The sequence below is a fragment of the Scyliorhinus torazame genome, chromosome 1, assembly GCF_047496885.1.
Source record: "Scyliorhinus torazame isolate Kashiwa2021f chromosome 1, sScyTor2.1, whole genome shotgun sequence".
Classification (NCBI taxonomy): Eukaryota; Metazoa; Chordata; class Chondrichthyes; order Carcharhiniformes; family Scyliorhinidae; genus Scyliorhinus; species Scyliorhinus torazame.
In genome coordinates, this window is record NC_092707.1 from 350772657 (window position 1) to 350784914 (window position 12258).

A 12258-nucleotide genomic window follows, 5' to 3' on the forward strand; every position below is an offset into this window, starting at 1 on the left:
ACTCCATCCCTCTAGCAATGAAGGACAAAATTCCATTTGCCTTCTTAATCACCTGTTGCACCTGAAAACCAACTTTCTGCGACTCATGCACTAGCACACCCAGATCTCTCTGCACAGCAGCATGTTTTAATTTTTTATCATTTAAATAATAATCCCTTTTGCCGTTATTCTTACCAAAATTGATAATCTCACATTTGTCAACATTGTATTCCATCTGCCAGACCCAAGCCCATTCACTTAGCCTGTCCAAATCCCTCTGCAGACTTCCAGTATCCTCTGCACTTTTTGCTTTACCACTTATGTTAGTGTCGTCTGCAAACTTGGACACATTGCCCTTGGTCCCCAACTCCAAATCATCTATGTAAATTGTGAACAGTTGTGGGCCCAACACTGATCCCTGAGGGACACCACTAGCTACTGATTGCCAACCAGAGAAACACCCATTTATCCCCACTCTTTGCTTTCTATTAATTAACCAATCCTCTATCCATGCTCCTACTTTTCCCTTAATGCCATGCATCTCTATCTTATGCAACAACCTTTTGTGTGGCACCTTGTCAAAGGCTTTCTGGAAATCCAGATATACCACATCCATTGGCTCCCCGTTATCTACCGCACTGTTAATGTCCTCAAAAAATTCCACTAAATTAGTTAGGCACGACCTGCCCTTTATGAACCCATGCTGCGTCTGTCCAATGGGACAATTTCCATCCAGATGCCTCGCTATTTCTTCCTTGATGATAGATTCCAGCATCTTCCCTACTACCGAAGTTAAGCTCACTGGCCTATAATTACCCACTTTCTGCCTACCTCCTTTTTTAAACAGTGGTGTCACGTTTGCTAATTTCCAATCCGCTGGGACCACCCCAGAGTCTAGTGAATTTTGGTAAATTATCACTAGTGCATTTGCAATTTCCCTAGCCATCTCTTTTAGCACTCTGGGATGCATTCCATCAGGGCCAGGAGACTTGTCTACCTTTAGCCCCATTAGCTTGCCCATCACTACCTCCTTGGTGATATCAATCCTCTCAAGGTCCTCACCTGTCATAGCCTCATTTCCATCAGTCACTGGCATGTTATTTGTGTCTTCCACTGTGAAGACCGACCCAAAAAACCTGTTCAGTTCCTCAGCCATTTCCTCATCTCCCATTATTAAATCTCCCTTCTCACCCTCGAAAGGACCAATATTTACCTTAGCCACTCTTTTTTGTTTTATGTATTTGTAGAAACTTTTACTATCTGTTTTTATATTCTGAGCAAGTTTACTCTCATAATCTATCTTACTCTTTATAGCTTTTTTAGTAGCTTTCTGTTGCCCCCTAAAGATTTCCCAGTCCTCTCGTCTCCCACTGATCTTTGCTACTTTGTATGTTTTTTCCTTCAATTTGATACTCTCCCTTATTTCCTTAGATATCCACGGTCGATTTTCCCTCTTTTTACCGTCCTTCCTTTTTTTGGTATAAACCTTTGCTGGGCACTGTGAAAAATCACTTGGAAGGTTCTCCACTGTTCCTCAACTGTTTCACCATAAAGTCTTTGCTCCCAGTCTACCTTAGCTAGTTCTTCTCTCATCCCATTGTAATCTCCTTTGTTTAAGCACAAAACACTAGTGCTTGATTTTACCTTCTCACCCTCCATCTGTATTTTAAATTCCACCATATTATGATCGCTCCTTCCGAGAGGATCCCTAACTATGAGATCCTGAATCAATCCTGTCTCATTACACAGGACCAGATCTAGGACCGCTTGTTCCCTCGTAGGTTCCATTACATACTGTTCGAGGAAACTATCGCGGATACATTCTATAAACTCCTCCTCAAGGCTGCCTTGACCGACCTGGTTAAACCAATCAACATGTAGATTAAAATCCCCCATGATAACTGCTGTACCATTTCTACATGCATCTGTTATTTCTTTGTTTATTGCCTGCCCCACCATAATGTTACTATTTGGTGGCCTATAGATTACTCCTATCAGTGACTTTTTCGCCTTACTATTCCTGATTTCCACCCAAATGGATTCAACCTTATCCTCCATAGCACCGATGTCATCCCTTACTGTTGCCCGGATGTCATCCTTAAATAACAGAGCTACACCACCTCCCTTACCATCCACTCTGTCCTTCCGAAAAGTTTGATACCCTCGGATATTTAACTCCCAGTCGTGACCATCCTTTAACCATGTTTCAGTAATGGCCACTAAATCATAGTCATTCACAATGATTTGCGCCATCAACTCATTTACCTTATTCCGAATACTACGAGCATTCAGGTAAAGTACACTTCTGTTGGCTTTTTTACCTCTGTTCTGAATCTTAACACCTCGATCAGTAACCTCTCCTAAATTATATTTCCTCTTAACCTTTCTCCTAATTTTCCTTGTCGTCGAACCCACATCTTCCTGTAACAACCTGCCGCATCGCTTACCATTAATGTTTTCACTTCCCGTTTTATTTCTTTTAGTATTCCTGGTCCTATTCACTGAGCTCCCCTCAGTCACTGTACCTTGTACTGTCGCCCTTTTTGATTTTTGACTATGGCTTCTCTGCCTTACACTTTCCCCCTTACTGCCTTTTATTTCTGTCCCTGTTTTACTACCTTCCAACTTCCTGCATCGGTTCCCATCCCCCTGCCACATTAGTTTAAACTCTCCCCAACAGCTCTAGCAAACACCCCCTCTCGGACATCGGTTCCAGTCCTGCCCAGGTGCAGACCGTCCGGTTTGTACTGGTCCCACCTCCCCCAGAATCGGTTCCAATGTCCCAGGAATTTGAATCCCTCCCTCTTGCACCATCTCTCGAGCCACGTATTCATCCTCTCTATCCTGACATTCCTACTCTGACTAGCTCGTGGCACTGGTAGCAATCCTGAGATTACTACCTTTGAGGTCCTACTTTTTAGTTTAACTCCTAGCTCCCTAAATTCAGCTTGTAGGACCTTGTCCCGTTTTACCTATATCGTTGGTGCCTATGTGCACCACGACAGCTGGCTGTTCACCCTCCCCCCCCCCCCCCAGAATGTCCTGCAGCCGCTCCGAGACATCCTTGACCCTTGCACCAGGGAGGCAACATACCATCCTGGAGTCTCGATTTCGTCCGCAGAACCGCCTGTCTAGTCCCCTTACAATTGAGTCCCCTATCACTATAGCCCTGCCATTCTTCTTCCTGCCCAGCTGCACAGCAGAGCCAGCCACGGTGCCATGAACCTGGCTGCTGCCGCCTTCCCCTGGTGAGCCATCTCCCTCAACAGTATCCAAAGCGGTATATCTGTTTTGCAGGGAGATGACCGCAGAGGACACCTGCACTGCCTTCCTACTCTTGCTCTGTCTTTTGGTCACCCATTTACTATCTCCCTCAGTACCTTTCACCTGCTGTGTGACCAACTCGCTAAACGTGCTATCCACGACGTCCTCAGCATCGCGGACGCTCCAAAGTAAGTCCATCCGCAGCTCCAGAGCCGTCAAGCGGTCTAACAGGAGCTGCAACTGGACACACTTCATGCACATGAAGAAGCCAGGGACAGTGGACGTGTCCCTGAGCTCCCACATCGCACACGAGGAGCATGACACGGGTCTGAGATCTCCTGCCATGTCTTAAACCTTCGGTTTTGATATGTTTGATAAGATCAACGCAAGACCTGCAGACTCAGGGCAGGAGGTCCTTGAAGGATCAGGCAGTAGAGGTAATTGGAAGTTAATGCGATCTCCCCATTATCATGACTTTGTGTTCCTGGCAATGTGTGTCGATGTGTTCAATGCCTTCCAGAAGGAACCTTCTTCATTTAGGTTGATCACAAGCCAGGGACTCCTATGAATTGAGAGGGATGTTTGATCTCTTCAGGGATGCTTTGAAAACGTCCCTAAAGTGGTTCCGCTGTCCTCCTGGGAGTCGCCTGCTGCGACCAAGTTCCAGGTAATATAGTTGCTTCAAGAGCCTGGCATCAGGAATATGATCGACATGTCCGTCTGGCTGAACTGGTTTTGAGTTATTAGTGCAAGGCTTGGGAGAGGACACTGCAGTCTTCTTTCTTGTGACCAGATTTGAGGGATCTTGGGAAGGCATTGCTGGCGTTACTTCTACAATACTTTAATGTCAAGCAACTCGGGATACAGGGCAGCGCAGTGTGAAAATAGATAAGTCCCTTGGGCCGGATGGGATTTATCCTAGGATTCTCTGGGAAGCTAGGGAGGAGATTGCTGAGCCTTTGGATTTGATTTTTAAGTCATCTTTGTCTACAGGAATAGTGCCAGAAGACTGGAGGATAGCAAATGTTGTCCCCTTGTTCAAGAAGGGGAGTAGAGACAACCCCGGTAACAATAGACCATTGAGCCTTACTTCTGTTGTGGGCAAAATCTTGGAAAGGTTTATAAGAGATAGGATGTATAATCATCTGGAAAGGAATAATTTGATTAGAGATAGTCAACACGGTTTTGTGAAGGGTAGGTCGTGCCTCATAAACCTTATTGAGTTCTTTGAGACGATGACCAAACAGGTGGATGAGGGTAAAGCAGTTGATGTGGTGTATATGGATTTCAGTAAAGCGTTTGATAAGGTTCCCCACGGTAGGCACCTGCAGAAAATACAGAGGCATGGGATTCAGGGTGATTTAGCAGTTTGGATCTGAAATTGGCTAGCTGGAAGAAGACAAAGGGTGGTGGTTGATGGGAAATGTTCAGACTGGAGTCCAGTTACTAGTGGTGTACCACAAGGATCTGTTTTGGGGCCACTGCTGTTTGTCATTTTTATAAATGACCTGGAGGAGGGTGTAGAAGGATGGGTGAGTAAATTTGCAGATGACACTAAAGTCGGTGGAGTTGTGGACAGTGCGGAAAGATGTTACAAGTTACAGAGGGACATAGATAAGCTGCAGTGCTGGGCTGAGAGTTGGCAAATGGAGTTTAATGCAGAAAAGTGTGAGGTGATTCATTTTGGAAGGAATAACAGGAAGACAGAGTACTGGGCTAATGGTAAGATTCTTGGCAGTGTGGATGAGCAGAGAGATCTCGGTGTCCATGTACATAGATTCCTGAAAGTTGCCACCCAGGTTGAGAGGGTTGTTAAGAAGGCGCACGGTGTGTTAGCTTTTATTGGTAGAGGGATTGAGTTTCGGAGCCATGAGGTCATGTTACAGCTGTACAAAACTCTGGTGCGGCCGCATTTGGAGTATTGCGTGCAATTCTGGTCGCCGCATTATAGGAAGGATGAATGAAATGAAATGAAAATCGCTTATTGTCACAAGTAGGCTTCAAATGAAGTTACTGTGAAATACCCCTAGTCGCCACATTCCAGCGCCTGTTCGGGGAGGCTGTTTGGGGAATCGAACCGTGCTGCTGGCCTGCCTTGGTCTACTTTCAAAGCCAGCGATTTAGCCCTGTGCTAAACAGCCTTTGTGGAAGCATTGGAAAGGGTGCAGAGGAGATTTACCAGAATGTTGCCTGGTATGGAGGGAAGATCTTATGAGGAAAGGCTGAGGGACTTGAGGCTGTTTCCGTTAGAGAGAAGAAGGTTAAGAGGTAACTCAATTGAGGCATACAAGATGATCAGAGGATTGGATAGGGTGGACAGTGAGAGCCTTTTTCCTCGGATGGTGATGTCTAGCACGAGGGGACATAGCTTAAATTGAGGGGAGATAGATATAAGACAGATGTCAGAGGTAGGCTCTTTACTCAGAGAGTAGTAAGGGTGTGGAATGCCCTGCCTGCAACAGTAGTGGACTCGCCAACACTAAGGGCATTCAAATGGTTATTGGATAGACATATGGACGACAAGGGAATAGTGTAGATGGGCTTTGGAGTAGTTTCACAGGTTGGCGCAACATCGAGGGCCGAAGGGCCTGTACTGCGCTGTTATGTTCTAGTGTCCCAAGTTCGATTCCAGGCTTGGGTCACTGTCTGTGCGAAGTCTACACGTTCTCCTCGTGTCTGTGTGGATGCTCTGGTTTCCTCCCACAGTCCAAAAATGTGCAGGTTAGGTGGATTGGCCATGCTAAATTGCCCTGAGTGTCCAAAGAAAATAAAAGTTAGGTGGGGTCATGGGAATAGGGTGGAAGTGTGGGCTTAAGTAGGGTGCTCTTTACAAGGGCAAGTGCAGACTTGATGGACCAAATGGCCCCCTTCTGGACTGTAAACTCTATGATTCTATGATCCCAACTGGATCAGATGAGTTTTCTACTTTGAGTACAGTCAACTTATAAATTTCCTTTTTTTTAGGTATTTTATCCAATTCATTTCTCTGCTGCATTCTTCTTTATTTTGAGATTGGCAGTATCCTTTGCTTCATAGTCTCAGAATGGTGAGTCCATAATTTAGGACTGAGATAAATGGAAATTTCTTCACTCAGAGGGTTTTGAATCTTTGAAATTGCCTACTCCCCAAAGGTTGTCAATGCTCTTATCATTAAACATCTGTAAGGCTAAGAGATTTTTGGCCTCTAATGGAATCAAGCAATTTGGGGAACAGGTGGGAGGTGGAGTTGAGTCAGAAGGAATGGTGGGGCAAGCTCAAGATCTACTCCTGCTCCTATTTCTTATGTTCTTATGCTATAATGAATGTAGATGGAGACTACTCATTTACTACCTCAGCTATGCCATCTACACCCACTCGATCTCTCTTCGGTCCCTAACAGGCCCAATCCTTCATTTGAGCATCCTTTTATTATTCATATCCTATCCTTGGATTGCCACCTTGCCTTGCCGTAGCGGAGAGGGTTGAACGTTCCGTTGATCCTGAGTGCAATGCCGTAGGGTCTTGAAATCCTTGCAGGATCACCCATGACAGTAAGGTTGGAGGGGAGGAACCAGACAGAGCACAATCCAAAACGAATCCTCAATGGCGGATCAGGAGGAGGATACTCGTATGGTATCAATGCTTGCGACGGTGCATGAAGTCTGCAGCAGTTGGGAGATCCCCAATCATAGACGTTCCCTTGCCACTGGAACTGGACCTACCCTCTGTCATGGACCACGGGCTGGATTCTCCGGTCGCTGACACCGAAATCAGAGTTCCCGGCCAAATCGGGGGCGGCGCCATTTTGGCGAAGCTCTGCCCTCTCCAAAGCGGTGTACTCTAGGAGTACGGCGCTCCACGTATCGACGGCCTCAGGACATTGCCTGAGGCTGCCCCCCCCGATGCTCCACCCCTGATCGGCCGAGTTCCCAACAGCGTTGGCTGTGTGTGGTCTCTTGCCGTCGGGATCTCGGCGTGGTGGCTGAAGACTCAGTCAGCGTCGCCACATTCGGGGGAGGGCTGATGCGCGGGCGGGGGGACTTTATTAGGGGTTGGGGGCACTGTGGGGGGGGGGGGGGGTCTGGGGCGCGTGAGCTGGCCAAAGGGGGGGGAGGCACTATTTTGCGGGTCGGGTCCGAGAGTGGTCTCTGCCATGTAGCACGGCGCGGTCGCTGCATGCCGCCGCCATGCGCTTGCGTGGCCACGGACCTGGCAATTCTCCGAGGTGTATCAGCAGCTAGAGCCAGGTGCTCGACGCTGCCGGCATGCTAGCCCCCAGCAAAATGGGGAATCGGTGACCGCTTTGCACCATTTATTGCCACCGTTCTCTCGCCATGTGGGGATATAGCCCCTGAATCGGAGAATCCAGCCCCATGTGTCTGTTGATGTGCAACAGCATACTCACATTAAAAGATTTCCCGCACTAGGTGTCTACCTAGAGGAAACCAACACCCCCCACACACAGACAGGCTCTGCGGTGATCGGCAAGAGGGGACGGGGATAAGACTGAGAGATCCAGAAGCCCTAGCTTTTACCGGCACGTGGGTGGTGGAGTTTGATCCAGTTGTCTCGCTCTTGGAATAGGAACAGGAGAGCGTTTTGGCAGCTTTCTTCACAACTGAGCAGCCCTCTTCAGGATCCACTCTGCTCACCCCGCATGGGGAAAGGGCAAGGAAAGATTCCATATAAATACCCTGTCTCCAACTTAGCTGGAAAACTGCATCCAGCTGGCCCATCTACCTGTGGTCAAAAAAGATCAAAGTTAAACTCAATTTCAGAACCTGGAATGTACAAACCCTGATGGATAACGCGCAAAGCAATTGACGGGAACAGAGAACTACCCTTGTTGCCGGTGAGCTCGGGCACTTCAACAATGGTGTCGCTGTCCTGCAAGAGACCTGAAGAGCAGGCAAAGGGAAGTTGGAGAGGAAAACTCAAGGATCAGCCCAGGACACGTGGAATTGGATTTGCCTTAAAGAACAAGCGCGCCAGCTGACTCTGAGCTCCCTGTCAGCAACAAGAGCCTCATGAGCCTCCAACTTGCCAAAAAACAGCAGGCAACGGCCATGAGTGCCCCAACCCATGATGCAAATCTTGAGTCCATAGAAGGTTTTTACTCCACCCTGGAACCATACTTCCAACATTCCTAAGGAAGATAAGATCACCCTCCTTGGGGACCTCAACGTCAGGGTTGGAAAGGACTCCGAACTCTCGAAAGGAACCATTGGAAAGGAGTGTGTTGAGAATTGCAACTCCAACAGGGTTCTCCTGCTCACTAAATACGCGGAACACCAACTTGCCAGCACTAACGCACTGTTCTGCCAACAAGACAAAATTCAAGACAGCTGGAATCATCCACGATCAAAGAACTGGCACATGATCGGCGTAGTCATCGTCTGATCCCGCGACCAAAAGGATGCCCTCATCACCAAAGCAATGAGCAGTGCAAGTGACTTCTGGACAGACTACGGCTCATCCACTTCTCTGTGTCCATAAAATTCCACCAGAAGTAGCAGATTTTAAGAAACGGGGCAGAAAAACGATCACTGTTGAGCAGCTGCAAGAGCCAAGCAAGCGAGTGAACTTCTCACAATGTCTTCACCAAAATCTCAAGAATGTTCATTCTAATGGAGTGGAGGAAATCTAGAATGGGCTGAAGACAGCCATCATCTCAAACTGTGAAGAAACCATTGGCTGCAAGACCAGGAAACACCAAGACTGGTTCGACGAGAATGGCCACACCATCCAAGACCTCATTTACAAGAAGAGAAAACTCTCTGCAACTGGCAAAGCGACATCACCAGCAAGGCAAAGAGGAGAGTTCGTTAATCAGGGTGGAAGTACAAAGCAGAACTAGGGAAATCAAGACCCAATGGTGGACTAAAAAAGCTAAGGAGCTGCAACTCTATGTTGACAATATGATACCCTTGCTGCCTTCAGTGCCACCAAGATAATATATGGACCCAACACCCTAGACCTCAAACCAGTGTGGAGTAGGGACAGAACCTTCCTGAGAAAACATCAGCCTCCGATGGAGAGAAACTTCAAAGAACTCCTAAACCACGATAACCATAGATGACGACATGTTTGAGGAAATCCCCCATCTCCTCATCAAAGATGACCTTGGACTCCCATCAAATGTGCACAAAATCAAAGCCACTGTTAAACTCATGAAGATTGCAAAAGCCGCAGGAGTGGACGGGATTCCAGTGGAGATTTTCAAACTTGGAGGAGAAGGGATCACCCGCCATCTCCATCAGCTGTTCCTGAAAACCTGGGACAGAGAAAAAATTTCTGCTGACCTCTGAGATACCACCATCTTTTAAGAAAGGGGACAAAGCGGACTGTTGGAACTACGAGGAATCTCCCTACTCTCTATCACCTGGAAGATCATTACCAGAATCTTTGCTTGCCGCCTTCACCCAGTCTCTGGAAAAAATCCTTCCAGAAAGCCAGTGTGGCCTCTGACAAATATGTGGAACAGTGGACATGAATTTAACTGCTTGGCAACTTCAAGTGCAATGCCAGGAGCAACATCAACCACTCTACATGGCCTTCATCGATCGGGAAGTGCTACGGAAGACCCTGTCAAAGGCCGGCTGTCCAGAGAAATTCATTAACATCCTTTGACTCCTCCATGGCTAGATGTAGGCGACAGCCCTCACTGACGGAGTTAAGACAGAAACCTTAAGACTGGAGTCAAGCAGGGATGTGTCATCGCCCCCACACTTTTCTCCATCTTAATTGGCACCATCCTTCACCTTGTCAAGAACAAGCTTCCCCAGTGGAGTGGAACTTGTCTACAGGCTTGATGGAAATCTCCTCAACCTCAGCCGGTTAAAATCCAAGAAGAAAAATACACTGGCATCGCTCATGGAAGAGTTTGCAGATGACAATGCCATGTCCACTCTCGCCAAAGAGAATCTCCAAGCCATGCTTGATGCCTTTGCGGAAGCATACCAAAGAATTGGTCTCGATCTCAAGAAGACTCTTTACCGACCCGCCCCAGGCAAGATTCGGGGTCTCCCTCCATTAAGATCGACGTAGAAATCGGACCAAACGTGGAACATTTCCCATACCTGAAGAGTGACCTCTCATCTAACGCTGACATTGATGTGGAGATTCAACATTGTACCCATCCCTGAGCACCTCCTTTGGACACCGAAGGACCAGAGTCTTTGATGACCGCAAAACTTCTGCTGACACTAAATGGGCGATTCGCCAAAATGGGGACTAAGTGTTCACGCCGTCGTGAACGCCGTCGCGTTTCACGACAGCGCGAAATGGGCACGGGGGCAACCGATTCTGGCCCCAACAGGGGGCCAGCATGGCGCTGGAGCAGTTCACACCGCTCCAGCCTCCCTTCCTGGTGCCAAATGGGCGGCGTGCCAACCCGCGCATGCGCGGGGGACTTCTTCAGCACGCTGGCCCCTACGCAACATGGCGTGGGGGTTCAGGGGCCGGCTGCGCAACAAAGTAGGCTCGGGGGGAGAGGCTGGCCTGCCCATCGGAGGCTCCCCCCGGGGACGGAGCCCCCCACAGGCCACCCTCCGACCCATTCGCACAGAGTTCCCACCGGCAGCGACCAGGGGTGAACGGCACCGGCGGGACTCTGCAGTTTCCGCGTGGCTGCTCGGCCCATCCGGGCCGGAGAATCGGTGTCCCTGCCGTGGACAGCGGCCCGCGACCGGCGCAAATGGCGCCGATTCTCCGCACCTCGGAGAATTGCGCGTTGGGGCGGCGTGGCGCGGTTGCGGCGATTCTCCGGCCCGGCGCGAGGCTCGGAGAATCGCGCCCTAAGATCCTCGTTTACAAGGCAGTCACCCTCCAAACTCTTCTATGTGGCTCCAAAACCTGGACTATGTGCAGACGCCACCTCAAGGCCCTGGAGAGGTGCCATCAATCCTGTCTGAGATGGATTCTCTGCATCAGCTGAGAGGACAGGTGTACTAACATCAGCGCCTTGAAGGAGCCAAGAGCACCAGCATCGAGGCCATGATCACCTGAAACCAACCGCTGGACTGGCCATGTGCTTAGGATATCAGAGTCCTGGCTGTCAAAGCAAATTTTCGCCCAGCTCAAAGAAGGCGCCTGAACAAGGGGAGGACAAAGGAAGTGCTACAAAGGCACTCTGAAGACTTACTCAAGAAATGCAACATAGCCGTCGCCTGGAAGACCCTTGCTCTGATTAAACCTACCTGGAGGAACCTCTTGATGGAAGGGACACAATTCTTCGAGGACACCTGACAGTAAGAGAAGGTCTGGAAAAGGAGCCTGAGGAAGGAATACCAGCGACCTGGAGTCCTAGGACAGATCCCATCTCCTGGAATCACCTGCCAGGTGTGCAGGTGAAGATGTGGCTCTTCGTCAGGCTCATCAGCCACGCGAAGACCCACAGAACCCGTGATCAGTATCAAGGAGTTTCTTTGGTGGGCTCGATAAATTACTTTGGTTTCTTTTTATGTTGACAACCAAACACATCTTAGAAAATAGAACCAAATGTGCCTTTCAAGAATGTTCAAAACTGTGTCAAAATCAGAAGTTGCAAGATTTATTAATAATGTTGGAATGAAGGGATATCACAACTGTCGTAAAAGCTTGATCGATGAAGGAAGATAACTGGGGAAACAGTGGGCAACAAACCTAATCAAAATGTTATTGATCAGTCACCAATCTGATACTTTCTCTTGATGGGCCAGCAGGTTAAGTAAAATTGCCTGTATGTAAAACTGCTGCTAAATGATTGAATGTTTGTCTCATTTCAGTACTGAAGCAGTTGAACGCCTTTCCGCAGTAAGTATAGATCTTACCACATCACGTGAAATAATTCACAGTCATAATCATAAACAAGTCAGTTCATCATGAAATAAAAGATGGACTGTTAGCAATTACAACCACGGACTAATTTCTGTTGATTCAGCAAATGTTTCTCCTAAAATGAATTGAAATATTTCGGTGATGTTTGAAAAGTTATACTAATGATTTTCCAACATGAACAATACTCCTTTAATGTTGATTGTTTTTAAATTGCATTTA

The 12258-nt window shown here is 48.0% G+C and overlaps 1 protein-coding gene across 10 annotated transcripts in view; it reads left to right on the forward strand.

Annotated features, from left to right (window-relative positions):
* Positions 1–12258, forward strand: part of mta3 (metastasis associated 1 family, member 3) — a 435625-nt gene that overhangs the window by 398070 nt on the left and 25297 nt on the right. Inside the window, exon 20 of one of the 10 annotated variants that reach the window (XM_072510336.1) lies at positions 11988–12008. The exons of 8 other annotated variants lie outside the window; for them this stretch is intronic. In XM_072510336.1, coding sequence (XP_072366437.1) covers positions 11988–11993 — 6 coding nt within the window. In that variant the 3' untranslated portion in view covers positions 11994–12008. Of the gene's footprint in view, positions 1–11987; positions 12016–12258 lie in introns of those variants that run through there. One more of the 10 variants, XM_072510285.1, reaches the window with a different exon arrangement.